The sequence below is a fragment of the Artemia franciscana genome, chromosome 2 (assembly GCF_032884065.1).
Source record: "Artemia franciscana chromosome 2, ASM3288406v1, whole genome shotgun sequence".
Taxonomy (NCBI): Eukaryota; Metazoa; Arthropoda; class Branchiopoda; order Anostraca; family Artemiidae; genus Artemia; species Artemia franciscana.
The window spans coordinates 14,252,394-14,279,317 of NC_088864.1; the positions used below are offsets into that span (position 1 = coordinate 14,252,394).

At 34.0% G+C, this 26,924-nt stretch overlaps 1 protein-coding gene across 1 annotated transcript in view; it reads left to right on the plus strand.

The window, feature by feature from the left end:
• The window catches only part of LOC136037637 (E3 ubiquitin-protein ligase listerin-like), a 158,488-nt gene that overhangs the window by 63,827 nt on the left and 67,737 nt on the right, over nt 1-26,924 (plus strand). Inside the window, exons 7-10 of the mRNA XM_065720347.1 lie at nt 8,012-8,804; nt 10,925-11,141; nt 16,823-18,200; nt 21,936-22,115. Of these exons, the coding sequence (XP_065576419.1) occupies nt 8,012-8,804; nt 10,925-11,141; nt 16,823-18,200; nt 21,936-22,115 (2,568 nt within the window). The remainder of the gene's footprint in view (nt 1-8,011; nt 8,805-10,924; nt 11,142-16,822; nt 18,201-21,935; nt 22,116-26,924) is intronic.

Consider the following 26,924-nt stretch of genomic DNA (forward strand, 5'->3'; position numbering starts at 1 on the left):
TGGTGGTGCCATCTTTTAAAGTCATCTCGGTGAAAATTTAATTAGAAAATTTTTGAAGTCACTTGGTGGTATGATATCCACCTCGAATAAGAAGGTGGGAGGTAGGGAGCGGAATTCTCTGTTAAGAATGGCCCCAAGGGCCCTTCTCAAGCAAAGTTCGAAAAGCTTTGGTCCGACAATTGTAGGAATTTTTATTCTTGAACTGTTATCGGCTTTGCAAGCATTAGGGAGTGGAATTCTTGTTAAGAATGGCCCTAAGGGCCCTTCTAAAGCAAAGTAGGAAAAGCTATGGTCCGACGAGTGTAGGAATTTTCATTCTTGAATTGTTATCCTCTTTGGCAGCATTAGGGAGTGGATATCTCTTTTAAAAATGGCCCTAAGGGTCATTCTCAAGCAAAGTTGGAGAGCTTTGATCCGACAACGGTAGGAATTTTCATTTTGAATTGTTATCCTCTTTGGAAGCCCCTCTTTCGAACAGTATTGGAGGAAGTGCGTTCAAAATTACCGGACAGGTAACCTTAGTAGTGGTTTTTATTTAGTAAAAGCATGAGAGTGACATCAAATTCCTCTATAAGTGACTAAGTCAGGCAGTGTAATTATAAAGAATTATGACCAGAGGTACTATTCGTACTCTCATATAGGTGAGTGGTAGATAGAAAAAGGATTTCCTCTCAGGATTATTCCAAAAGTCATAGCGCTTTTTCTCATTTTAGACCCCCCTCCCCTATGAAAACTCTTGTTACCAAGGGTTGCTCCTCTGTGTATACCTAAGCTTGTATATAAAATCTTGACTCGTGATGTTAGGTGTTAGTATTGGGAATTTCAAAAGTAGGCGTAGATACCGCAATCCCTTTGCCAAGAATCCTTAGTGACTAAGCTATGTCTAACGATTCTTTGTCAACTGGATATAATGATAACTATATCTGTCCAGATAATTGATGCCAAAGTATCAAAAACGATAAATAGAAAATTGAATGAAATTCAACGATGTAAATCAATCAGTAAAATAAATAGAAAAAAAAGAAAGAAAGCAGAACGAGTAGTGTTAGATATCGATGTATTATACGTGGATTCCTGTATATTTTTAATATTTTTTTAAAAAGTATTTATGTGTGCTTCAGACCAAATCTTGTGCAGTCTGTGCTTCAGGGAAGGGATGCAGCTCCCTCCGTGCAGCCATTTCCCTGATTATTAATAATAAATAGTTTCTTCTGAAACTTATGAAAAAAATAGGACTGAAGTTTACGTTACGGAGGGTAACGAAACCCTGTATGATGTCTATCACAGGCCTCTCTACAATCTATATTCATGATTTTTAAGCTAATCTTATTCATCATTTCATCTGCATTAATCGTTGAGCGCCGTTTTTTTGTTGAATTGGGACTCATAACCTATATTCTCAAACTCAATCCACTCTATTTATTCGATAGTTTTTTCTTGTTTCTTATTTGGCATTCAAAATGCTTAAAAGTTGGTATGAACGGTTTGTTGTATTTTATTTCCGTTAACCTTGTTAAAACAGGGAAATATTTGAAGGGCGAGAAAATTCAAATATGCTAAAAACTAGATTTAGTCGAAAAAAAATAATAATAAAAATAGAGCCTCTGACAGTGCTGCCAGCCCGAATTTAAGAACGTACAGCAGGTTTCATTAAATTAATTGAAATTTGCATTTAGTTAAATATACTAATTTATTTCAGCCAACGGTCCGAACGCAGGCAGAGTCTTCTGTTTTGAGACTATAAACTCTTCATGTGTTAGACTATATAGCAAAGAGATATCCAGGATTTTTGTTTTAGAGGGATTTACAAAAAAAACGTCAAAAATTTGTTTATATGCATTTTTTTTATGTTTTTATGAGTAAGATAAAAGTTTCATGGGTGGGGGGTTCCGAAATTGGTAGCCCCCCCTCTCCCTGAGATACGGCCTTGCTATATAGTCTATATTTTTAGAATGGATTTTGTTTTTTCTATGATAAAGGTAGTTTGAACTAAGTCATTGCTCGGCAGACTTATTCGCCAAAAAACCAAATGTTTTCATTAATTTAGTAAACTTATATTGTGATTTTAAATATTCATTGAATTATGGTTACACTGGATAGAACTTCATAGCATACTTATAAAAATCTCATTTATTAATAAAATAAGTAGAAACCTATGTCAAGATATTGGAGAAAAACACTGTTTATCATGGAAGCATGCAAGGATAGCCTTCATTGGCAGGCTGGTACATTGGCCGAATTGTTAAGACCGTCATACCCCCCTCCCCTCTTACCTCAAACTCCAGTATTTTAATTCCTTTTATTTTCCGTATAGTTTACCAATAACAGGTTAATAAATATGAAATTCCAACCTAGATAAATGTGACCATCTAAATACACACAAAGGTGTGTTATGTTAACTTATCTGAATTTCTTTCTAATTATTTACTTATAATTTGCCTTCGTTTTCTTCAATTGAATTTCTAAAACTGATTATATTCACCCCATTTCTTACCTTTCGTTTTGATCCCAGGATATCTAGAGTTTTAACTATAATTTCCTTGATACGTTTTCAATTATTGATATATACGAAGTTTTTTTTTTCTGACTTTTGGAAGCTGGGATTTTTTTTTCAATGGAGACATTACTCATTCACGAAAAATCAACAAGAAAGCTTGGAGTGAAGTAACCTAAGCTTGTATTGCCACTCCAAAAAAAACTTACATCCTCTTATATCAGTGCATTTGGTTCCCATTTCACAGTAAAAAAAAAAAAAAATACATAAAACAAATTAAACATATAGAACTACTTGAGAAGAGAGAAAAAAAATTCAATTCATAAACCTGCAGGCAATGGTGTCTCAACTGCTCACGGAAGCCAGACCTTTCAACAATATCCCTAATAGAAGAGGGCGTCTGAGACCACAGCACTGGAAGAATATAACGAGCAGAGAAAGCAGACCTCGCGAATACTCTAATCGACTTTCTATGCATAACAACCTGTCTCGTTAGATGCCCATGGACATCAGCAGTTGTCTCAAACATAAGACGAAGACCCATTGGAGCATTATTATTAATAATATCATACATTCGTTGAAGCTTATAAAATAAGCACAGCCCTGAAAACGGTAAAATATGTATTCGCGGATAAATATCTCTAATTGAAGCTAGTCTATCAATTCCTAAGTTTGTTCGTTGTGTCTCCATTTTCAACATTCGTTGTCAAATCACATAGTGCTTGATGGATGTCATTAATATATATCGGGAAGAATAGAGGGCCGAGAGGGGACCCCTGGGGAACACCGTAACGAACATAGCAATCACTTAATTTCATATCATTCAGTTGTACATATATAGATTGGTGACTCAAATATGATGAAATACTTTCAAGAGCATTTTCTTTAATACCACAGTTGCCCAACTTTTTCAGAAGAATAACATGGTCCACTGTGTCGAACGCCTTCAAAATGTCTAAGAATATAGTCGCCACTTTCAACTTCCCATCAAAAGCACCGTTAACGATCGATGCCAAACACTGAACTGCATGCTCCATAGAGTATCCTTTTCTGACACCAAATTGGTTTGTATAAAAGAAATATTTCTTCTCCAAGAACTCAGCCATTCGTTTATATAATATTTTTTTCAAAAATTCGAGGCAGAATAGGGAGTAGCGAAATAGGTCTGTAATTGCTGAAATCTTCCCGGTCGCCATAATTACGCAATGGCACTACTCTGGCATGTTTAAACTGATCGGGAAATTCATCTTCTTTAAGACAATCATTCATTAAATCAATGTAACACGGCAATATCATGGATAAAACATACTTCACTACTTCTAGAGACAACACATCCGCTCCAACCGCTCTATTTCACATTTCACCCACAATCGCTGTCATCTCCTGCTGACTAGTTTCCTGAAGAAAAAGACTAGTATCACAAAGGTCAGGCAATTACTGCTCAAAAGAACCATCTTCTAGCTGGTTTTCAACTTGCAATTCAACTTTTTCTTCAATTTGAGAAAACTGTTGAGCCATTTCATCGGCAATTTGACTAGCACCGCGATTCCCACTCATTTCTGGTAATACCACTTTCTTTTCACCAATAGCTGATCCATTAGTCTCTCACGTCTTAGCTGGGTTTCCATAGTTTGCTTGGAATTTGTTTTTAAAATATCCACATTTCGCTTTCCGTAATAGCTTATTTAGAGCAATGTTATATTTCCTGTAGATTTCAGGGTCAATATCACAGTCACTCAAACTGCAGCTGACATGAAACCACGACGTCACAGTGATCGGACACATCATTTACAAGTACACGTGGGGTATGACTCTTAAAATTCCGCTTCATATTCACAAAAACAAATTACCCTCGTGCAAATATTAATAGATGGGAGTAAACAATAACTCAATATACTATCACAAAAAGACGAGAATCCACATCATCCTTTTTTAAACCAACATTAAAGTTGCCCATAATCACACATGGATAAATTGAAGCCGGCAGCTTTCCAATTGCTCCTCCCACAATTCCATAAAACGGGAAAGATGAGAAGATGGAAGCCTATATAAAATAACAGCCTATATAATATTAATAGATGGGAGCAAACAATAACTCAACATACTATCACAAAAAGACGAGAATCCACATCATCCTTTTTAAATCAACATAAAAGTCACCCATAATCACACATGGATAAATTGAAACCGGCAGCTTTTCCAATTGCTCCGCCAAAAATTCCATAAAACGGGAAAAATGAGAAGATGGAAGCCTATATAAAATAACTAAATAAATACTAGACTGCGTCAGCTGCAGTTCCAGTGCCATGCTCTCCAACACCATTTCGCAATAAACAGGAAAATCTTCCCTTACCTTTATATCCAGGTCCGACCTCGCGTAAGCACCCAATCCACCAAGCCTCCGCTGATTCCTATTTCTCCTGAAAAAATTAAAACCATTAATATCAAGCAGTGCTTCATTAGAAGAATTCGACCACGTCTCAGTCAATCCTAAAATTTGAATATCCCTGCCATTTCGAACTAACTTAGACAAATATGAATGGGAGTTGTTTAGCCCCTTACAATTAAGATAAAACATAATCAACTCACTCTTACATTGACTATTTTGACCTCACATTAACTCACTAGCAAACATAAAATTCGATGACTAAATCCTCTCCTTACTGCTCTCACCATCAAGCCCTTGTCTCAACACAACATCTAACCAAGCATAAACATCAACAGGGTTTCTCTCAAGCAGTTCAATTTTTTCTCTAATACTCATAGCCATTTTCTCCACACAAACATCTTGGCAACCAGCGTGCACTCCTAAACAATACAATCTCCAAAATAAAAAAAATCCTTTTATAATCATACAACTATTCATTATATCCAGATTCCCAAGAACTGTGGATAACACCATTATTAGACCACATCCCATTCAAAATGATTGCGCCAGGCCTATATCATATCACTAATCAATTACAAATAAATTTCACAAAAATAAAAATAAATTTTTACCGTCATTTCGATCCTCCAAAAACATTTTTTTACTCCCCAGTTTCCATATACCCTTTGCTCCACCGTAGCTACGTCCTAACCTGAGCAGCGTACATAACTTTGGTATCAAACAATTCGTGGTAACGAACAGTAGTAAGGTTTTTTTTTGTTTTAAAAAGTAGAATTGTAAGAAAGAGTCAAACTTTAGCGTAAAGAGCGAGGCGTAGAGGAGGGGACAACCTCTTTCATATACGGAATAATTTCTGTTCGTTTTAACTTTTAGTGTCGCTCCTTACTTGCAGTTTTAAAAACTTGTTTTTTGTGTTTAATCTCATCAAGGAAGAATTTATCCGGCGCTGTATGTTGGTTATGTTTAACACATAAATAGGGTGGTACAGATTTCGTGACCAAAGCTTCAAGGCCTTGTATTTTACTTGTGCGCAATTTATCTCGGATGCAAACAACTTTTTACGGGTTTTTCGCACAGTTAGCGGAACATCATCAATTAGGTTAAATGTTCAACTGATTTGACACTGTTTTATCACCAAGTTTCTGCGCATTCGTTCAGATCTCTCGCTTAAGTTCCTTAGCTTTTAGCTCAACTTTCAAAAACATTTTAACGAGTTAATTTCCATCACTGAGCATTTGGGATTGACACTCATTTCAAGTGCTTGCCAAACGATATCTTCAAAAAGGTTTTTGCACCATTACTATCCTTGGCCAAAACATTCTAAATTAGTACATTCTTATCGGTCTCCTTACTTTCAGCTTCATAAGCACTTGCCCCATAGTGCCCAATTGCGCCTTTACATTCACACATTCATTACTCAAAACTTGCATTTGAAGCTTTAATCATTCTGTAACTGATTGCACTCTATCTATCTGTACCTTTAAGATGGCAACTTTTCTAACAGCGTCCTGAGTTTTCCAGCTTAAAAATCCGATCATCCATTCCCTTTGTACTCGTAGTAAGGTCAGCAAGGGTTTAGCATTATCTTTAACTTTTGCTATAACTTCCCACAATCTATTGGCCAAAGATTTCAAGGTAATCCCATCCGAAGATACACCAGAAGCTCATGATGTATCCGAGACCCCTCATCGTGCTTATGCTTCTTTCGGACCATGTTAGATTCAATAAATATAAATAGATCCGCCTATCTTAATTGGCCCCTTTATTTACCCACGTGAAGCAACGTGCTGTAATCTACGCCATATAATAAGCCACAGCTAACAGCTATATATCCGGCAGGATCTCGAATACAGCTATCAACAGGCAGACAGTTGAAGTTGACCCCTATATTTATCTTTATCCAGCTAAATTCACATCAAAAACACTGAATCTGCCCTAGAACATGTGTCAAATAATTCCGGTGCAAAAAAGGTGTTATCACTCTTGAGTTCTTTCAGACAACTGAATGAATTTTTCAGGCAACTGAATAATTGGGTTGTGCATAGGTGCTATCTTTGCTTATACTTCTGTTCGTTGCGGCAAATGTTATCAGGATATGTGAAATCACTTGTAGATGCAAGAAAGTAAACTCTATTAAATTCTTAAAAGGATTTTCACGGGTACTTGCAGGAAGTTTATTTTTTAGGAAAAACGAAATCTTAAAGTGGGTAAAATATCGAGAGTATTATGGTTTTCGGGAAAACTTCAGGGGTCTAAGTTTCTCTGTTTGTGGGCGGGAGGTCTAAAAATGTCGGGAATTTCTTTGAAAGTTTGGGGATAGTGAAAGCACAGCTATTAGCAAGCCAAAAATAATCAGAATTGCTGAAAAGTATCGCCTCTGCCTCGTATCCAACAGTTGACAACCGACTGATACCCTCGTTATGCACCTGATCCTGTGTATCTGTACCAGAAATGTATTTAAGGAGCCAGAAGGCTGCTTGTTGCTTGGGAGTTGCACATTCCGAAACCTGGCCCAACTTATAATGCAGAAAATAACTAGGTAGAAAAAGTGTTTTGGGTTCAGTGTGTTTTGGGTGTAGGTTTCATTTAAACTTATACAAATCCATCGAAAGAAAAAAAAAAAAACAAAAATTTCATCAAGTTATTAAAGTTCTACGAAGTTCTCTTGTGTCCTACTCATGAAATCTTTGATTCGCCGATGATCGTGTCATTTTGACAAACCCTATCCCTTATACTTTTATCCAGCGTTCAAATATTAAAGCCCCAAATCTATCCCACAAATCGTCGTTTTATCTTTTCTGTTATTCCAATTCTCTCTTTTGTGTTATTTTTCTCCTCTTGGGAGAAATTTTTCATATGTCAGAGTGACTTGTTCTTCCCCTTGTCAGAACATTATTTTGATTTGTGTTGGATATTATTGTTTGATTAACATTTATTTTTTTATTTTTTCCACCGAAGTAGTTTTTCTTTTGCGGATGCTTTTATTGTTTGCCTTTTATTATTGTCATATTATCGTGCTGTAATTGCAGTAGAAATTACGTTTTTACCCGCTGGTTGCTGATACGTTACCGAATCCACTGTGATGCAGAAACCTATGATATCTAAACTATTTATATTTTTTTTTCTAGCTTCACTCTGAGAAAAATCCAGCTAAGTCCTTTGGAATTCGGGGCTATGGTATCAGCTTTTGTTGATGTGATCCATATTTCAATGGCTACAAACCACACAGATTCCGATTTTTGTTTAGAATTGGAAAGAAAACTTTTTTCTGTTATTGAAGAATCAATTCTTCATAAACCTTCATTTTTTGCTAATTCACCGTTAAGCCACTGTATTGCAGAAAAACTGGAACTTTGGTATAAAAATCCTCAGAAATTTGGAACAGTGTCTGAAGAATTTCAAAACTCAGTCCAGAAATTGACTTCGCGCGTCATAACTGCAAACATTAGTGCTTGTGATTCAGGCCTAACGAGTGTTTATGTTATTGAACGCTTGGCGGATTTCTTGTGTACTCTTCATTCGCCTGAAAAATACAAAGGGGGAAAAATTTGCGGAAAAGTGAGATTTAAGACAAGTAGCTCAAGTGGCGAAAATTTCAAATTTCAAGAAGTTGGCTCGCATGCTTATGACGGTGCTCTTGATAAAATAGTATCCGAAATCGCCAAATTGTGCATCTCGCTGCCACCAGAAGGGAGCTATGGTAACTTAGTGCGATTTTTAGGTTTAATTTTGAGAGATTTTTCTTCCGAAAGCCTGTTTCAATCGATATACAGTGAATTGAATGGGAAAGAGGAATTTTTAAGGAAGTTCTGTGTACCGGCTCTGATGGAGAATCATTCTGACGGTGAACTGTTGTTTTTAAATGTTTTATTCGACTTATCAGAAGACCAGAGGTTAAAACTTCTAGAAGATTGGACTAAGGTAATTTTTTAAGTTAATTAATTCATACAGTGGACGGTAAGGATGGGATGAATGATCTTTAAAAAATAATGTCCCCCTCCCCCCTCTAATAAATTATATTTTCTGAAAGTACATTCAAGTGCATAAGGATTATGATAAACCACCTACAAATACCCACGGCTAAAGACAGTTATGTCCAATTTTCAACCATTTATGCCAATAAGAAAAGATGGTATAATGCGTTCCAGCTCTTATCACATCTATTTTAACCAAGATAGTGAAAAACCCTTCTGCAAAATTGTGCTGTAATAGGCCCAGCTTCAGTGCCCCCTATATTTCCGAATCAGAAAAGCCTATGCTAGGCTCTGATAGGAGTTGACTTTTGCCTTGATAGCCGGCTTTCACGTCGCATAAGAAAAAGTTTCTCTGTGGATGAATATTGAATGCTCAATTCGGATATATTTTTGGAGTTTTTCGAATTTTTCGGAAAGAAAATTGGATTCTTGCAAACCTCAAGGATTAGTGATTTCTATTTGTGTTTAATGTTTATGCATTTACATCAAATTTTCATCTATGTATGGAAGTTACCTAAGGATTAGGATATATTTCCTGAAGATACCCTGAATGAACGTCTTAGGGTGGGGATAAATCCTGTACATAGTAAGACCTCTAGAAGAAGTTTGTGGTGTATTGAATACCTTTCCTCCCACAATAAAAACTGATCCTATCTCCTTCAAAGGTGCCATTGTATGGGCTTGCTACTAAACTGTTTTAGTGATGATCCGATGTATATCTAAATAGTTCCTTGTGAACTTTTCCATAAATTCTTGAATTTTTCCAAAAAACTTTCTATAGCTCATTTTCAGAAACTTCACAGTTTTATGGAAGTCATAATTACATAACTGTGAATTTATTTTCAAGTTTCTTTTTGGGACACTGCCAACTCCCTATTACGAGTTGTATAACACTTTTTTTATATGTCTGTATAGTTCTTTTGCTTCAGTACTTTATCTATAATTGCTCATCTATGTTTCCTGTTTTTTCATAGCATTAGCTAGATTCAAGAATTATAGTCCTTTACTTTTTTGTAGTTCAAGAGTTTTTTGACATTCTGGACTGCCGAGACGAAAGTTACAAGATTTTGAACTAAATATTCAATTATGAACTTATCAACTGTACACCTGGTAATTACCAACAAATTAACTTTGGGATTCTGTGGATTCAATGTTCAGAATTTAACCTTGACTTTAATTATCCTTTGGAACTGAAATTTTTTCTCATTTTTTTCCTCTTTTCTTTTTATTAGAATGAATAAGTACAGTCCATTAGTCACTGATTTTTATTAAATAAGATACTGAGATAAAAGATCTAAAAACCTGATTTGGGGAAAATAAAAAGGGAGTCATAGGATTTTGACTATATAAGAAGTTTGGTCTCTATGTATCTAACTACACTTTTCTGGTGTTTCTGACTCGTATATTACTTGGAGGGGATCAGTATTTCATTTGCGGTTCATATCAATGCTTTGTAAAATGAGTTTGAAAACTAGCGCTGAATTTTGCTCAGACATGTATGCTGGAACATGGATCCAAGACTGTTCTCATTAAGCCTCGGATTTCTTTTTATTTTAAAATAATGTTTCTATTATTTCTTATGCCATTCAGAGGACTACCTTTTTTTGCAATTTTGATTTTGTTTAGAAAAGAAGTAATTCTAAAAAAAGATCCTGCTGAAATTTCTGCGAGAGGGAGAGTCAAAGAGATCGAGAGAGAAGGCATTTTTTTTAGAACTAAGGTTCGAAAAATGTATGCTTATGTTTACCCACTGGGAATGCTTATATGTAACAGGGCTTTACATTGACAAACTTGTCATTAGTGGGAGTTAAATTCACAACCTGCTACACTAGCCAACGTTGTTCTCTTTCTTGGTGTTAAAAGCAAAAAATCACTTTTAATCGTGCAAAACGGAAAATTTTCTCAAATATTTAGGAGGATTTTTTGAACACAATAGGTCACTGGGAGGGTGAAAGGTGTATTTAGCCCACTAGAATGCCTCATGTAACTCATGCTTGTAGGGTGTTAACAATCCTTGTTACGATCTTTCTTTCTCGTTGGTTTATTTTAAAAGCATACGTTTTTCAGACGGAATCCAGCAGTACAATACTTTTGTTAGTCAAAACAATTTTGGATAGTAACCACAGTGATCCTTCGGTTGAGACATGGTTATCCAGCAATAGTATATCTGAGCTGCTTGTAAAAGTGGCAACCAACCTTATTCAAGGAAATCAGGAACTTGGTCTCCTCGATGAAGAGAAATGGGATCTGATTGGGAATATCATGGCGCCACCAGAACGCCTTGGTAACATTTTTAGATTATATTTGACAAGCAGTCCAGGCATGTTTATGCCGCTCCAGTTGCTATTAACACTTTTCTGTTAGTTCGCGTGTTATTATGCTATTAAGAATTCTCAGAAATGTACTAATTCTGCATGAAGTTTAAAGAATCGAGATTCAAGAAATTACAAATTAATTATGTAGCAAAGAAGATCTGCTAGCTTTGCTCTCGGAATGGTCAGATACTTGTAGTAATGTTTTCAACCTAACAGTCTTAAAAGTTTTCCATGGTCAATTTTCCGGGTGGTAGGTATCATTAATACTGTCAAGAATTTCTTAGCCGATAGGTTGTTTGAGGTTTAAGTAAATAATTACGAAGATGCTAGCCAACCTGTATGAAGATGTTTACCTCAAGGGACAATCTTCAGACCTCTGCTGTTTAATCTATATGTTTCTGAACCGAATGTCCTCAGCATATCTATTTATCTTTATGCTGATGGCTTCATTATTTAAGAAAACTGGTAAAGATTGTAATATTTTATTCATGGGTATCCAGCAGATATTAATGCAATGTCTACTTTTTTCTGATTTTTTGGACTCCTTTGGCAATAACCAAAAACTAGAACAATTGTCCAGGAGACATTGCCGTATTCCCCTTTCATACCTTCAAGTAAAGAACCCTCAAATTTCATTTAATATTAAAAATAGAAATGGCATGGATATATTTTCTACTTCAGAATTAACACACACTTAAAAGAATTATTCTAGGCCTAAAATGGGGTTTGGAAATTATGTTATTGAGAATTTAAACCTTCTGTTTTTAAGTCCCTTCACACATTGCAAAACTCTGGTATGAGCCTATTCTTTTGAGTATGTAATAGAAGATTATTTTACATCTGTTAATGTTGTTTCTAACTGGACTAGTTTCCAATCAGTATTTTCAATTCGGAAAGTTGCTACTATGATAGGTAGGATAGGTACCCTTTTGCAGACTCGCCAACTGGTCAGATGAGCACAATCTATTGTAATCTTGACCTTCGATACTGGTCATTCACCTTAAGTGGCCAACTTTCACATAAGTAGGGGTGATCCAGACATAGAAAAATCCTTTTCTAAGTCATAGAGACAGATTCTTTCTATATTATGTGGGCATAACGGGTTTGAAGTTTGCACTCGCAAGGGTGAGATGTTTACCTCGAGGGGTTATCCTCAGCCCCTTGTTTTTTTTTTAACCTTTACGTTTCTGAAGCGAGTGTCCTCGATACTCCGACTGTTACCATTCATTCACTTTCAGCGGCCAAGTTACACATGAGTAGATCGTGATGAGGTTGATCCAGGTATCGGAACATTGTTTTTAAGCCATAGGGACAATAAGGGCTATGAAACTGGAACTCGCAAGGTTGAGCCACTTTTTTATATATTCTGAGTGGTTGTTGTCGCTGGTGATTAGACTGTCTAGATAGGCAGTTTAAGACAAATCTACCTCTCTGCTACGGTGTTTAGTTTAAAAGCGCTGATTAAATAAACCCTACGCAAGATATCTACTAGTTCTGACTGACTCTGAGGTGGCCATATTTCTGCTGGGCTCAGTCAATTTTTCCACCCCCTGATTTGGATACTTATATTATGTGTAAGATAAGAGACACAGAAATGAGCTCAAAGTCCAGCATATCCTGACCCATACAGGGATCAAATAAAAGGACACTGTAGGTTTCCCCACATTGGTTTCAATCTGATGTAAATATTTAGCTTTTTTTTATGTTTTATCTTCTGCAGGTGATTCCAAGATTTTGAAGCAGTATTGCTGGAGTGCAAAAATCTAACAAAACTTTTGGGTTGTTATTAACCACCACCTCCATCCCCCCAATCAGAATCAATGATCTTGAAACATGTTATTAACGTCTTTAAGAAGAAGATAATATATTGGTCATTGATTTCCCCCCACCAGCCACAATAGCTATAGTAAAGACTACCCCTAAGAGGTGAAGGGACCTACATGGTGGTACGTATACCTCGCTTCACAAAAGGAGAAGACAACGGTGATTAAAAACAGTATTGTTTTTTAATCTTTCAAATTTAAACTTAAAAATTAAATTACATTTATTTAAATTATGATTTATTAAAATTATTAATTATTTATTAAAATCTATTAAAATTATTTATTAAAATCTAGAAGCTTTTATGTTGTATTTTGGTTTTCGAATTTTTAAATTTTCTCACTCAAGATCCATTAACAGTTTTCTTCAGCAACGCTTTCAATTGTTAGAGGACTATTTTAGAACTTCTAGATTCTAGAATAAAATTGTTTTAGAACTGCTATTGCGCGCCATCATATTTCCCTGTGCTCCTTGTAACAGCTGTTAATCACAATTGTCTGGCAGCTCGTGACAACACAATTGCTAGTAAGGTTCATGTCAATATATTTTTGTTTGTTAGTGTGGTATAGTTCGTGTCTATTTTCTTGACGCAGTTTTGGCAAGTTCAGGCCGTAGAAAAATGGTGACGTGGTATCAGGGCTAATAGAATGGTTCTGAGAAAATGGCATAAGTCTTCTTTATAGATCATAATAATACAGTTGAGTTAAACAATCCCTAAGTATGTCATATCCTTTGATTTCTACTTTCTTTTATAATGATCTCTGAAGGATTTACTGCTCTTGAAGGGTTTTCTTAAGTAATGAAAGATTTAACTATTGTGTGTGTTACTATGGGTTTTTTCCAAGGTAACGAACCAAAAGAAATTAGCAGCGATTTATCGAGTCTAGATTTTTATCATGCTTTAAATGCAATATACCATAGATATACTTGATATGTGATTAAGCTTACAGTTTTGAAAGCAACTAGTTATATAATGTCAGTAGGAAAACACAAAAGCCGAAAATTTCCAATTATTACAAGTGATGATTCTTTGGAACCATTAACTATAAAACGTGATAAAACTGAGAGAACATCCCAAACAAATTAAATTTACAGTGGGTGAACATCAACAACCTGAACGATCAATTGTTGCAAGACCAATCCGGACATCTAAAGCAAAAGCACTGCTGAATTGCATGAAGTAATCACAATCTAAAATGAAGAGGAAAGACAAATGTGGTTAGAAGATATGCGACAGCGAGTATCAAAACGTGTCAAAATTCAAAATGAAGAGCAAAGACACGTGCGGTTAGAAGACAGGCGAAAACGTGCCTTCAAAAACAATCTAGATAGATCAAAAGTTTAAGAGAATTCGCTAAGAGCCTTTTTTTGGAAAAGAAGATTCATGTCAGTGACATCATTTTTGAATATATCAGTATTTCAATGAAGTCATGTGCCAACATAGTTTTTAATTGAACTTAAAAGTATGTTAAATTCTTGATTTTAAGTAAATGTTAGTTTATCTTCCGAATTTTTTCAGTTCCGAATCTCTAAAGCTATTATATAAACTACAAAATATTTATGATGTCTCATGAAAAATTATAATTTTGTATTGAAACTAGAGAAATACCTAAAAATTTTGAAAGAATTTTTATTCTTTATACTTATACCATGAAAAGAGAGATACGACAGAATAAACATAATTAAGTTCACAGTTTTCAACACAACCATCAGCACAAATGATGAATTTTACCGAACCACCTGAACTAGCATGCTACTAAAAGATATACCACAGCGAGAATAAGGAAATGTTTGGTTAAAATGTAAGCGGCAGTGAGAATTACAAGCAATCACGAGAAAGCGATTATCAGAAAGTGTCAAAAATGGAGTGAAAAATAAAGACTTGGGCTGTGAGAAAACAAGCGACAGCAAAAATCAGAAGGCGTCAAAAATGAAAGTGGAGAACAAAATAAATATTATGATATAAGAACATCGCCATGACAATCTTTGACAGCAACAGAATGTGGTGCAAAACCTAGCACAAATCTACAAAGATGCCATGAACAGTGCAACTCTTTGTTACAAATCACTGGGACCCTTAAACGTTCTATGTTTTGCCTGGAGAGCCCTCTATTTTCCTTAGGAAGGACAGGAAGGAAAAGGGTCATATAGACTTTAGAAAAGTTTCTGACATCAAAATAGCATACATTGAATAACGGTAATGTCAAGTGTTCGTAACTAATGAAGTTCACGCTGTTCTCCATTAGATTCATCAGAATAGCGTGAGCTAAGTGTGTAACTTAGCTCAACCTGTAAGATTACTATTAGTGATGACTGAAAGTAAACAAAATTTATTGAAATTAAAAAAATACAGAAACATAGATGGGAGTAGTCATAATGTAGAGAAAATAGACTCCATGTCTTGGTGGTCCTCAAAATTTAAAGGTTCATTTAATTCTAATAATTAAGGAATCTCCATTTGAGGATATTTCTTTTGTATCTCGACAAAAGAGATACTATTAAAATATGTTGTTAAAATAGCGTATCTTGCGTAAGTCGAATTTTTGTAGCTAATGAAGTTAACGCTGTTCTTTATTAGATTCATCAAAATTGTTCGAACTAAAGAGGTATGCTGTTTTTGATTTTGGGAAAATCTCTGCTTTTTCTACATGACCATAAAAGCTTCTAATATCAATTTTTAAAACCAAGTTTCTATTTTTGCAAGGTAGGAGATAGTTTTTATCTGTGTGTCTGAGCTTACAGTTCTGTGTGTCAATGGTTATGAAGAAAACTACTTCTCCATTTTTCGTAACGTGTACTTCCTCAAGAACTGGTGGTGTTAGGATTTTTTTTTCGATAAATGTTAATCTTGTATCCTATTATTAATTAGTCTTGTTATTTCATAGATGATTGGATCCGATTGCTTCCAAGTACTGGATTTAAATAGTTTCAGGACGCAAGAAATGAAGTTCTTGAATATCCCTTTCATTTTCACTGAATAAAGTCTATTTTAGCTAACTCACTTTAATGTCCTAAGTTTAAGTAAAAAAAAAAGAAAAGATTTTTTTTTCACTCACAATGAGCCGTAGTTCGCTCTCTACTAGGTTACAGGTACTAATCTAGCCATGATCCCAAAGTCTGTTAAAAGAACCGACAGACTAATTTATAAGTCTCTCATTGTTCTCCGCCACTAGTAATACTGTTAACTTTTATTTAATTTAAATTTTATTAAAACCTTCAAGCCGAAAAGGAGCTGTTGTTTTAGTAACTGAAGAGTCATTAGGTGGTATAAAAGATAACAAAAAGAAATATCCATTAATAAGATTGTTTATTATTATGATCAGTCCTAATATTAATAGTTAGTAATGCGAAATTTTTAAGTGCAGAAGTACACCTTAGCGTTATTCAAGAGCAATAATTAAGAAACTCTACTTTAAACTAGAAATCCAGTTATTTCTATCTATCAATTTAAAAACATTTTGAAATAGAATTGATTAGATCTTAAAACGATTAGAAATATAATTATAATAAGTCAGACTTAATACGAATAGATATCAAATTTGTAATCAAGTCAATTTTAAAATAAGTAGAAATTACCGCCAATAATTGTGGGATACTCCACCTTTAAACCTTAAAGACTAATGTCATTTGCGCGCCATTCAAAACAATTTGTTTTTCGGATTTGAACTATTAACCTTTTTTTCATGTGCAAGCAATTGGGATACTTTTATATTTTTTTCTTTTCTAATTATTTATCTTTATTTTTTCTTTTATATAAATATGAATATATATATATATATATATATATATATGTATTTATTTATTTATTTACACCCCCCAAATTTTTCAGGTTACCAAATCAAGACAACCACTCAAGTAACAATCTTGAAGGAATTCGGGAACTTCATATCTGAAGGACCAGACCCACGACCGCACTTCCAAGATGCTCTTAAATCGCTTGCTTGTGTTTTAGAAACAAAGACTCCGTATTGGAGCAGTCTCCCATCCGCAGATGCTTTTCTTCTTGACTTGCTCAGACTTGTGTGTAATCCAAGAACTTCCATCGATAGTTTAGTGAAAAGTCAGCTTCTTTCAATATGGTCATTATCTTTAGAAAAAGGGCAAACAGTTCGATGTGAGAACGCCATAAAGGTTGTACAAGAAATAGTTATGTCCAGTCAATATACAGTTGGCGAACTAAATGAGATAATAGCAGATTATGATTTCATTATTAATAGTGTAGTGAGTGTTTTAGTTGTAGATGGAGATAGATCAAATCGATGCTTCTTAAAACGAGCTGAGGATTTATTCAAACTGATATTGCCCCAAAAATTTCTTTCTAGTTCTAGCGAAAATACTGATTGTTGGGCTTTAAGACTAGCTATCCAGGGCGAACTTACTATATGGAACGATTTGACATCAAACATGTCATTGATACAAGTACAAGAGTCCTACGTAAACTTATCACTGTTAAGAAAATATGCAAAACTTGACCCCAAGGAACCCTCACCTCCATCCCGAGAAGAACTTATGAAAACGCCGTACTTGCACTTGGATGACAGTGATAGTGGCACAGAAGAGGTTTTGATTGAAAGCGTCATTTATGATGTTGAAGGGTTTGAGTACGTTGTACAAAATGCGATGGTTGGACATGCGTTTTTAGAATTAGTTTCAAAGCAGATTCTGACCTTGTCAGAATTTGAACAGGATAAATGGCTATCCAAGCAAAGCTTACGTGATTCTCTGATGGAGGAAGTTAAAGAAATTTTGAAGTGTTCTGAAGAACATCAGCAAAAGAGAATTATATCATTTGCTTTAACTGATGCACGAAGAAATGGTTTGCTAAGCGCTCTTGCGCTGGAAAACTTACTGAAAACATTGATGAACGAAACAAACTTTGATAAAGACATGCTTAGTGAAGAAATAAGAAGGTCTGTAGAATTTATAGAACTCAATCAAAAAGGTGATTTGAATACTTACGAAATTCTTGTTTCTGGCTTAGCTAAAAAATATGCAAAGGATGTGTTTTTTCAATGTTGTGGTTCAATTGTTGAAAGTGGAATTGAGAAATCAGTGGGCTATTTTATATTACTAACCAAAGCTTTAAGTGAAGTTGGAGCGGGACAGATATTCGTTTCTGAGGAACCTGGATTGGTAGAATCGTTAACAGTTATATTTGATAGCATCAACGCGAATATAGGCAAAGAGGGGTTGTCCTTGTTAAATGTGTAAGTAAGATGTGGCTTTTTATTTTTATTATGAAAACCAAGCTTTTAAAGTAGTTATAGTCGTTTTACTCGTGGATTGCATTTAAAATAGTTAATATAATTTTAGTTATTCATATTTGTAATACTGTGATTATTAATAAAGTTTATTGATAATAAGTATCTAATTATTTAAATAACTAATTAAACCCAATGATCGCTAACAAGTTGGCAGTTTTTATTAATATGCATTTTGCACTATGATTGATTGGCTAGTTCTTTAAATTATCCTTTTCTTCTTTCTATTCTTGTATTACATATATGGTCTTTTAACTGCACAATCAGCATGAAACCGGTTTAATACAAAAAAGTGTCAAAGTAAGATGTGATTATTATGTAATAGATAAAATTTAATTATTTTCAAGGCCCCTGTTCACCAAAAAATTGTTGACCTATAAATGCACTTTTTAATATTTCTTATTTCACCTCCCCAAAATAAGATAAACCTTGGTAAGTTTAGAGGCATTGGTAAATGGTTTCAGAGCCCGTCTAAATTGTAGTTTTGCCTGTAAAAACCCTACTGCTACCTTTTTTTCTAAAGTAAAAAAAAAAAAAAAAAAAAAAAAAAAAAAAAAAAAAAAAAAAAAAAAAAAAATAATTGGTTGCTTTTCCGTCCTGTTTTTCTATTTGTTTAAATTGTTTCTTTCTTGTAAAAAAAATTGAAATAGAAATATTCAGAATTTTAGAAGCAATAAAAGCAGAATTTTTGCATTTACAGTAAGTAAATGACTTATCAGGTCATGCTTTCAGCTTTTCCATTTCTCTTTCAATATTTTTACTTTGCTTGGTGTTTTAACTGCCAATTAGCTTGGAACCTATTAATTGAAAAAACAACAACATAATAATAAATAGTAACTTTCATGGTATAAATAAAATGTCGTCTTATGTTGTTGTGATTTTATTCTTCTGGAAAATTGCTGGCCTAAAAATGTACTTCTTTGTATATCTGACTCCCTCCCTCCATACATAGAGAATGTTCCACAGTTCTCCCCTTAATTGTAAACCCAGGGGACGCAGAAAATTGTTTCTAAGCCTGCCTAAATTGTTATTTAGTAAAAAAAAATTACATTCTGTTTTTTTGTTTGTTTTTTTTTTTAACTCGTGTCAACTTTTTTTTCTTGTAAAAAAAGATTGGTTGGTCTGTTATAAACAATTTTTTTCTCTTTTTTGTAATATGCAATAAGTGAAATGATTCTCTGATTTTTGTTTTTTTACTAGGTCCTTTGACCAGATAATGGTTGGTCCAAATTTAAACATTTATTGATCCAAACCCTTATCACAATTTTCCAGAAAATCTTTAACATTGAATACATTTTTTAGTGTTTTTTAACCCCTTTTCTCTTCTCGCAGATTACTACCTTGATCCGTTTAAAAGTCCGTAAAACCGTAGTCATGTCCCAAAAAATATTACTGTTGAGCCTCTTCTTTTAAATAAAAGATTTTAGCGAACGGTTTTTCCTTCCTTTTTTTATATTCTTTTAAACTCTTTCTTTCTAAGAAAAAAAATCGAAAAAAATATAGTGGGTTGGATTTAAACATTGCCAAGGGCTGGACCTAGCCACTCACTTTTATTAAGTCACTTGTTCGTTTCAAATTCGGTTTGTTATTTTTATGTCAGTCAATAGATGTCTCCGAACAACGGTGTATCCATGATTTTTGTCAGGGGGGGGGGCTACAAAAAAGGCTTACGAAACCCACCAAAATTTGTTATATGTATTTTTGCTACTTTTTTACGAGTCGTACAAAAATTTCGGGGGGGGGGGGTTAAACCCGGTAATCATAGCGTTAGTGTGGACCCTTCTTTGTTTTTCCTTGGCTGCTTCAAGAGACTGAATAATTATTTTTACCCTGGGTTTTACCAGTGTATCTGAATTTGGCATTGCCATTTGACCTGTGTGCACCTATGCAAAAAAAACAAACAAAAAAACTCTCCCTAAGCTGTTAGTATATATGCCTTTGTAACAATACTTCCTTGGGTTCTTACGGTTGCTGCCGCATGAAAAAGTGGCTACGAATGTCTTTTAGGGTTTGAGGAATGGAAGAGTCTAAAGAAAAAAGCATATAGTATACATAAATCAATAAGAAAAGCTTAGATAAAAACATTAAGAGGTTAGGAATTACAATTAAACCATATGGATAGATTGATAGATAAGTGTATTTTAAAGCCAAATATACAGTCATGAGCATTGTACAAACAACATAAACGAAAGACACAAATAACATAAACTTTGATCAGAGATCATCATAAAACGCTTAAATGAAACACTGCATTAACCTAATACTTGAAAAAAGGGTCATTAAAAAGAACGTTTAGCACTCGGAAAAATACATAAATAAAACATTACGTTTACTTTATACTGAGGTTTTTTTTTATTTTGTATTTTTTTTATTTAACAAAATTTTCAAATACCTTGCTACTCTACAAATAAACTAAGGCGACGTACTATTTAAGACACCTAGAAGTATCAACTCATTATTTCCAAATATCCCTCCCCTTATCGTAGAGAGCCCCTGGCACCGGCTTAAGCAATGCACTAAATAATCGTCTTTAACTCTACAAAGCGGTTAAGTATATCTATCTCCATTGGAGCATCTTTCTTTAGAATATCTTTTAAATATTGCACTAATTGACAGGCAGTTATCCCTGAGCTGTATCCACAACGTCAAATATCTAGCTGGTAAGTTCAGCTTAATGTAGAACTCCTGCCCATAAACCAACTTAACATCCTCGTAAAACTTTAATGTTTCTTATTTTTTAATCTCCTCACTCCATTTTTGAATCATTTGATTCTCTAGTACTGTCTTATTCTCATATATGAAATAGGTTAAAGACTATCCGGATGCTTCTTAATAATATGACTATGGAAATTTCTAGAATTTTTAATTTGGCCCATTTTTTGCTGTTTAAGACAGTAAGTAGATAAAAAACGACAATCCATGTAAATATGGGAAGTAAAGTAGATCACAAAAATGGACTTACGCTTCATTCTTGTTACATTTGGACATAGCTTTAGCTCAGCTCTTTATCTCCCTGGTCTTATACTTAGAGGAGTTTATTTGTTGGTTTTGTAAAATGGCAGAAAGGATTGAAGTTGAAAAATTTGAGTGAAAATATATGCATTAGAAGATGGCGCTTCATTTCGAATAATGCAAGGATGAATCATGTTAATTGTTTGTTCTTTATGAAACAATAGCCGAAACTGCCCTGTATTGCTTGGACATCTTTATAATGGTTTGTTGTATGCTGCTGGGTTGTGTTTTTAATGTTTCCTTGTACCATTCTACCACCAGCTCTAAGAAACTTCCATTCCCCTTTTTTGATCTTGATAGTCACCTCTTGATAGCATAAAAAGTAGTTCTGTCTAGGATTAAACCGAGACCTTTTATTCGGAAGCAGACATAATAACTGCTACATTTAAAAATACACTATGGAGTCACATTACGTGAATTTTGATTTCGATATAAGAATCGTCAAATCACCCCCTTCCCTCTTCATTGACTTTCTCCTTCCAGAAAGTACCATATTTGTCCATTATCAGACCAATTGGTCTGTTTACTTAAGGATGCATAAAAATAAAGATATAAATACAATGTTTTGCATTATAGATTATCTTGCTATGTTTGCTATTTGTTGTATACAGCATGGTTATATTATAGTATAATAAGCTTCTCTATTAATCCTTTTTTATGTAATTTCAGTGATCTCACTTCAGCTCATAATGACAAATTGTGTGCTGTAATTGCATATGTTCGATTCTTTTCTGTGGTAATTACCAAAGCTCCCTATACACTCTCTATGCCTAGTTGGAATTCAATGCTGCAGCGTCTTCTGGACTGGATGAAGAAACTCAAAGCAACTTTTATGAAAGCTTTTTCTAGGTAATATACTTTTTAACATTGTTTTCAATAGACTTTTTAATCTTCATCGAGTGCTAAGTAAAAGAGATGACCAAATTCAGATAAATTTAGCTTCTTGGACATAGTGACTGATTTAAAACTTTGTACAATCAGTTATACACATAAACAATTGCAAAAACAATTGTGTGTGCAGTGATGTTACTAGAATAGGTTTTGCTCCAGCCGACTCGGAACATGCTGCCCCTTTTCTAAGGTCAATGAATACTGCTTTCCCCACCTTTCTCTTCTGGCCTTGATTTTTATTTTTTAAACAAGAAAATAAATATTCCTTTAGATCGTATAACACCTATAAGTGAGAAATCAGACCCATGTGCTATGCCCACTGGGCCAGGTCCTAAATTAAAGTTTGAAGAGTTTCTAAAACCTTTTTGGAAAATTCAGCAATCCTTTTTGTTCTGAAGTGGAAGATACATGTCCTCCCCCCCCCACCAAGGAAGTTAACCCCTCAGCTTCCCGAAGGAAAACCTTAGCAAAATAGCGAAAATTGAATGAATCAATAACTTTAGAAAACTAAAACATTTTCAACTGAAATGAAACTATAAGCTCCTAGCTGTTTTTCTGTCATAAAGAAAAAAAAGGGTGAGAAACCTCTTAAAAAAGAGAAATATGTTAAAGTAGGGTATATAAAATTAATAACGTAAAAAAAATAAAGCAATAAAATTGTGGATATGAACTTTTAACTAAAAATGGAGGCAACAAGCATCACTGAATTTTTTTCCTCAGAGAAAGAATGGTTCTTTAGCATTCGTCCACTATTATTTATTTCGGGTCCCCTGCAAAGGCTGAAAATCCATAAAGAATTACGCTTTCTCTTCCGTCATTGTACATGTTTTATGTTGATTTCTTCACGTATATTTTTGGCTAGTCTAAATTTTTAGTATTTTGTCAGTATATATAATGATAATATAGTATATATACTGATGTATCTAAGTATATGTAACTTAGCTAGCTCTTCAGCAGATATTACATTAGTTTTGATACAGTCTATAAAGGACCCTATCCCCAGACCCGCTAACCTACATAAAACGTAAAGTCTGACTGGTTTGATGGAATAGAATTGTATTTTAAAAATTTCTATACCAGCATGGTTGCTGACTTGAATTTTATATCATCAAAAGAACTTGACGTTCACGTCAAACATAATTCATTGTACAAAATACATATAAAACAAGAGCTAAGAGCTCATATGGCACTTGTGACGAGGCTGGAAGAGCCAAGAGCTCATGGTATGAGCTCTAGCAAAATTCTTAGAGTCAATAGATTGATTTAAAAGGAAAATCAGAGGCTTATTGCCGGTTGAGATTTAAAATAAGTGCTCTGAGTTACGAGATCCTTCTAAATATCAAAATTAACTTGGGAAAAACATCATCTATTTATCAAGTATTATTAACTAAAGTAGAAATTCAACAAAAGGAAAAATTTGGATTCTTGATGATCTGGAATCAATTTTGATATCATTAGATGTATCAAAAGAATAAGCTTACTATGCTGATTCCTAAAATAGAATAATCATTAAATTTAGTGTTACCCATCAAAGGCTACAAGCCCGAGAAAATTTGTCAAATTTTCAAAAAGGTAAAAAGCAACCCCTACTAGTCCAAGGATCTTAATGGAAATCACGCGATCAGATTCACCGTATCAGAGAACTTTAATCTAGACGTTCCAAGCTAAAATGTGGAATTTTGTAGTTTTTGCTAGAAGAAAGATCACGATTCGTGTTTATTTGTTCCTGTTGCTTTTTCCTAGGTTGATCTTATCGAACCAATGGTACTAGAATATTGCGAGAGGGCTCTTTGAAACAAAAATTAGAACATCTAGTGTCCTTTTTAGGTGACCAAAAAATTGGAGGGCAACTAGCCCCCATCCCAAGCCCTTTCTTCCTAAAAGTTGTCTGATCAAAATTTTTAAATAGCCATTTTGTTCAGTATAGTTGAAAGATACAATAGATATGTCTTTGGAGATGATATGACCCATCAAAACCACCAGGGTAAGGGCTGCAAGGAATAAATAAATCTGGAGAAGACAAAGGGTAGCATTCCTCCTCTACTCAGAATGAAGAAAAGATGAGAAACAATAAAACAAATATTTCGCCCGCAAATAACAGTGCCTCTTCATCGTTAAAAATAAAACAAGAGAGCAGGGAAAAATAACTACTAGAATCTAAAACTAAAAGAATATAAATAGAATAATAAAAAGCAGATAATATGCATACAATTAATGGTCACATATACAAAGAACCAGCCACTTCTATGAACCCACAAAAGTAACTGGCAAAAATAAGGTCATAAATTTAAATTTGAAATAAACTTAATTATCCAGTTGAGAAATGATTCTTCGGTAAGCATCTAATATTGACGATCCTTGTCAGCATTGGAAAAATTTCTCCAAAATAGTAGTTTTTCAAAGAAAATTAGAGGTCATATTAAACTTAAGATCTGATGGAATAGAAACCTACAATAACTCAAACTCAAAATGACCAGAAATTGCTATCAGAGAATAAATGAAACCCAAAACGAACAGAGACCAAAGAACAATAATAGCAAAAACGCATACAACAAGTGCTAATATAAATGAAGAAATCAATCCTAAAATGAGCAAAGCTTGAATCAAACATACAAATAGAGCTTAAAACCAACAAAAACATTTTATTATTGAAGCATAAATGAAACCCAAAATGAACAGAAATGAAATTAACAATTTTAGCTAACAAACATGCAACAGGTACTAGTGGCATGGAGTCTGTCTTTACAAGCGGCCAGTTCCCCCTACTCTTTTCTTCCCTTGTGGCTTAAGATCATAAAGAAGGTTTAACGGTGATTCCTCCAGTGCTACAATCTACATAACCAAAGTTACAGATGGCGTTAATGTTAACTGCAGTTGTAGATGGTGACATGTTTCCTTTTCCAGCGACACATTTTTTTAGCTTCTAAGCAGTTTTCCATTGATTTTATGAAATTTATGTCTGACGTATGAATCAAACATGAGACCCAGGATCTCCTGTGGCAAAAGAACTACACGTTACTTGATTGAGCCAACAAGTTGTTGATGGTATGTTCTTAGAAATACATTTTAAGGTAACTAATGTATTGTTTCTGGGACGCTGGCCAGCTGATGTTAAGCGTCACAGTATCGTAAAAAGTTGATGCCGCAATCGATTTGTCAATTGAAATTGGATTTTTGGTAATGCTACCAGTGATTTGTTTCCGTGCACCATTTTTGGCATCATTCCGTGAATATGTATACCATAGTGATTTGAGATGCTTGCTGGACCGACATGTTCTTTTGATGGTTAATGAAACTAGTTTCGATCGCCAAAAAATTGTAATGACTACAACCGACCAGGTATTAATTATGTAATGAAATGGTCCTGAACACATCGGTTTTCCATTACTGAACTTTCGTATGAGTTTGAGTCCCCACTTTCCCATCCAGGACCCTATGGCCCCAATGACTCCTCCCCTAAATTGTAATGACTACAACCGACCAGGTATTAATTATGTAATGAAATGGTCCTGAACACATCGGTTTTCCATTACCGAACTTTCGTATGAGTTTCAGTCCCCACTTTCCCATCCAGGACCCTATGGCCCCAATGACCCCTCCCCTCTAATCATTATTTTTAACTTTTTTTCAGTGTCTTAAAATCACAGTAAATATACTTATAACAAAGAAAATTACTTAAGATATTTTAAAAATACAAAACAAAGATAATATAAATATGTCAGTCGTGATTTTTTCTATTAGAAAAATAATGTTTGTAATGACGTTTTTTTTTACTTAGTTTTTTTAGCAGAATTTTTGGGACTTTTTTGTTGAGACTTTTGGACCTTTTTGTTGAGACTTTTGGACCTTTCTTGGAATTCTGCGACAAATAATATTTAGGTACTTAATAAACCTGTTATTTGAGCATTTAATAAACTTGGGTTTTAGTTTTCAGAAACAAGAACATTCACGTTTAAAGTACATCTGATTTCATTAATAATATTTAAGTATTTAGTAAACTTGGGTTTTTGGTTTTCAATATTAAGAACATCCACGTTTAACATACTTCTGATTTTTCAGTATTTAATAAACTTGGATTTAAGTTTTCAGATAATATTTGAGTATTTAATAAACTTGGGTTTTTGGTTTTCAATATTAAGAACATCCACGTTTAACATACTTCTGATTTTTCAGTATTCAATAAACTTGGATGTAAGTTTTCAGAAACAAGAACACCCACGTTTAAAATGTATCTGGTTTTATTAATAATATTAGAGTGTTTAATAAATTTGGGTTCTTAGTTTTCAGAAATAAGAATATCCAGGTTTAAAATGCATCTGATTTTATTAATAATATTTGAAAATCTAATAGACTTGGGTTTTAGTTTCAAAAATAAGAACAACCACGTTTAAAACACATCTTATTTTATTGATAATATTGAATATTTAATAAACTTGGGTTTTAGTTTTCAAAAATAAGGACATCCACGTTTAAAGTACGTCTGATTTTTGAGTATTTAATAAACTTGGAATTAGTTTTCAGAAATGAGAACACCCACGTTTAAAATGCGTCTGGTTTTATTAATAATATTTGAGTGTTTAATAAATTTGGGTTCTTAGTTTCCAGAAACAAGAATATCCAGGTTTAAAATACATCTTATTTTATTGATAATATTTGAACATTTAGTAGACTTGCGTTTTAGTTTTCAAAAATAAGAACAGACATGGTTTAATTACATCTGATTTTATTAATGATATTTGAGCATTTTTTAAATTTGGGTTTTAGTTT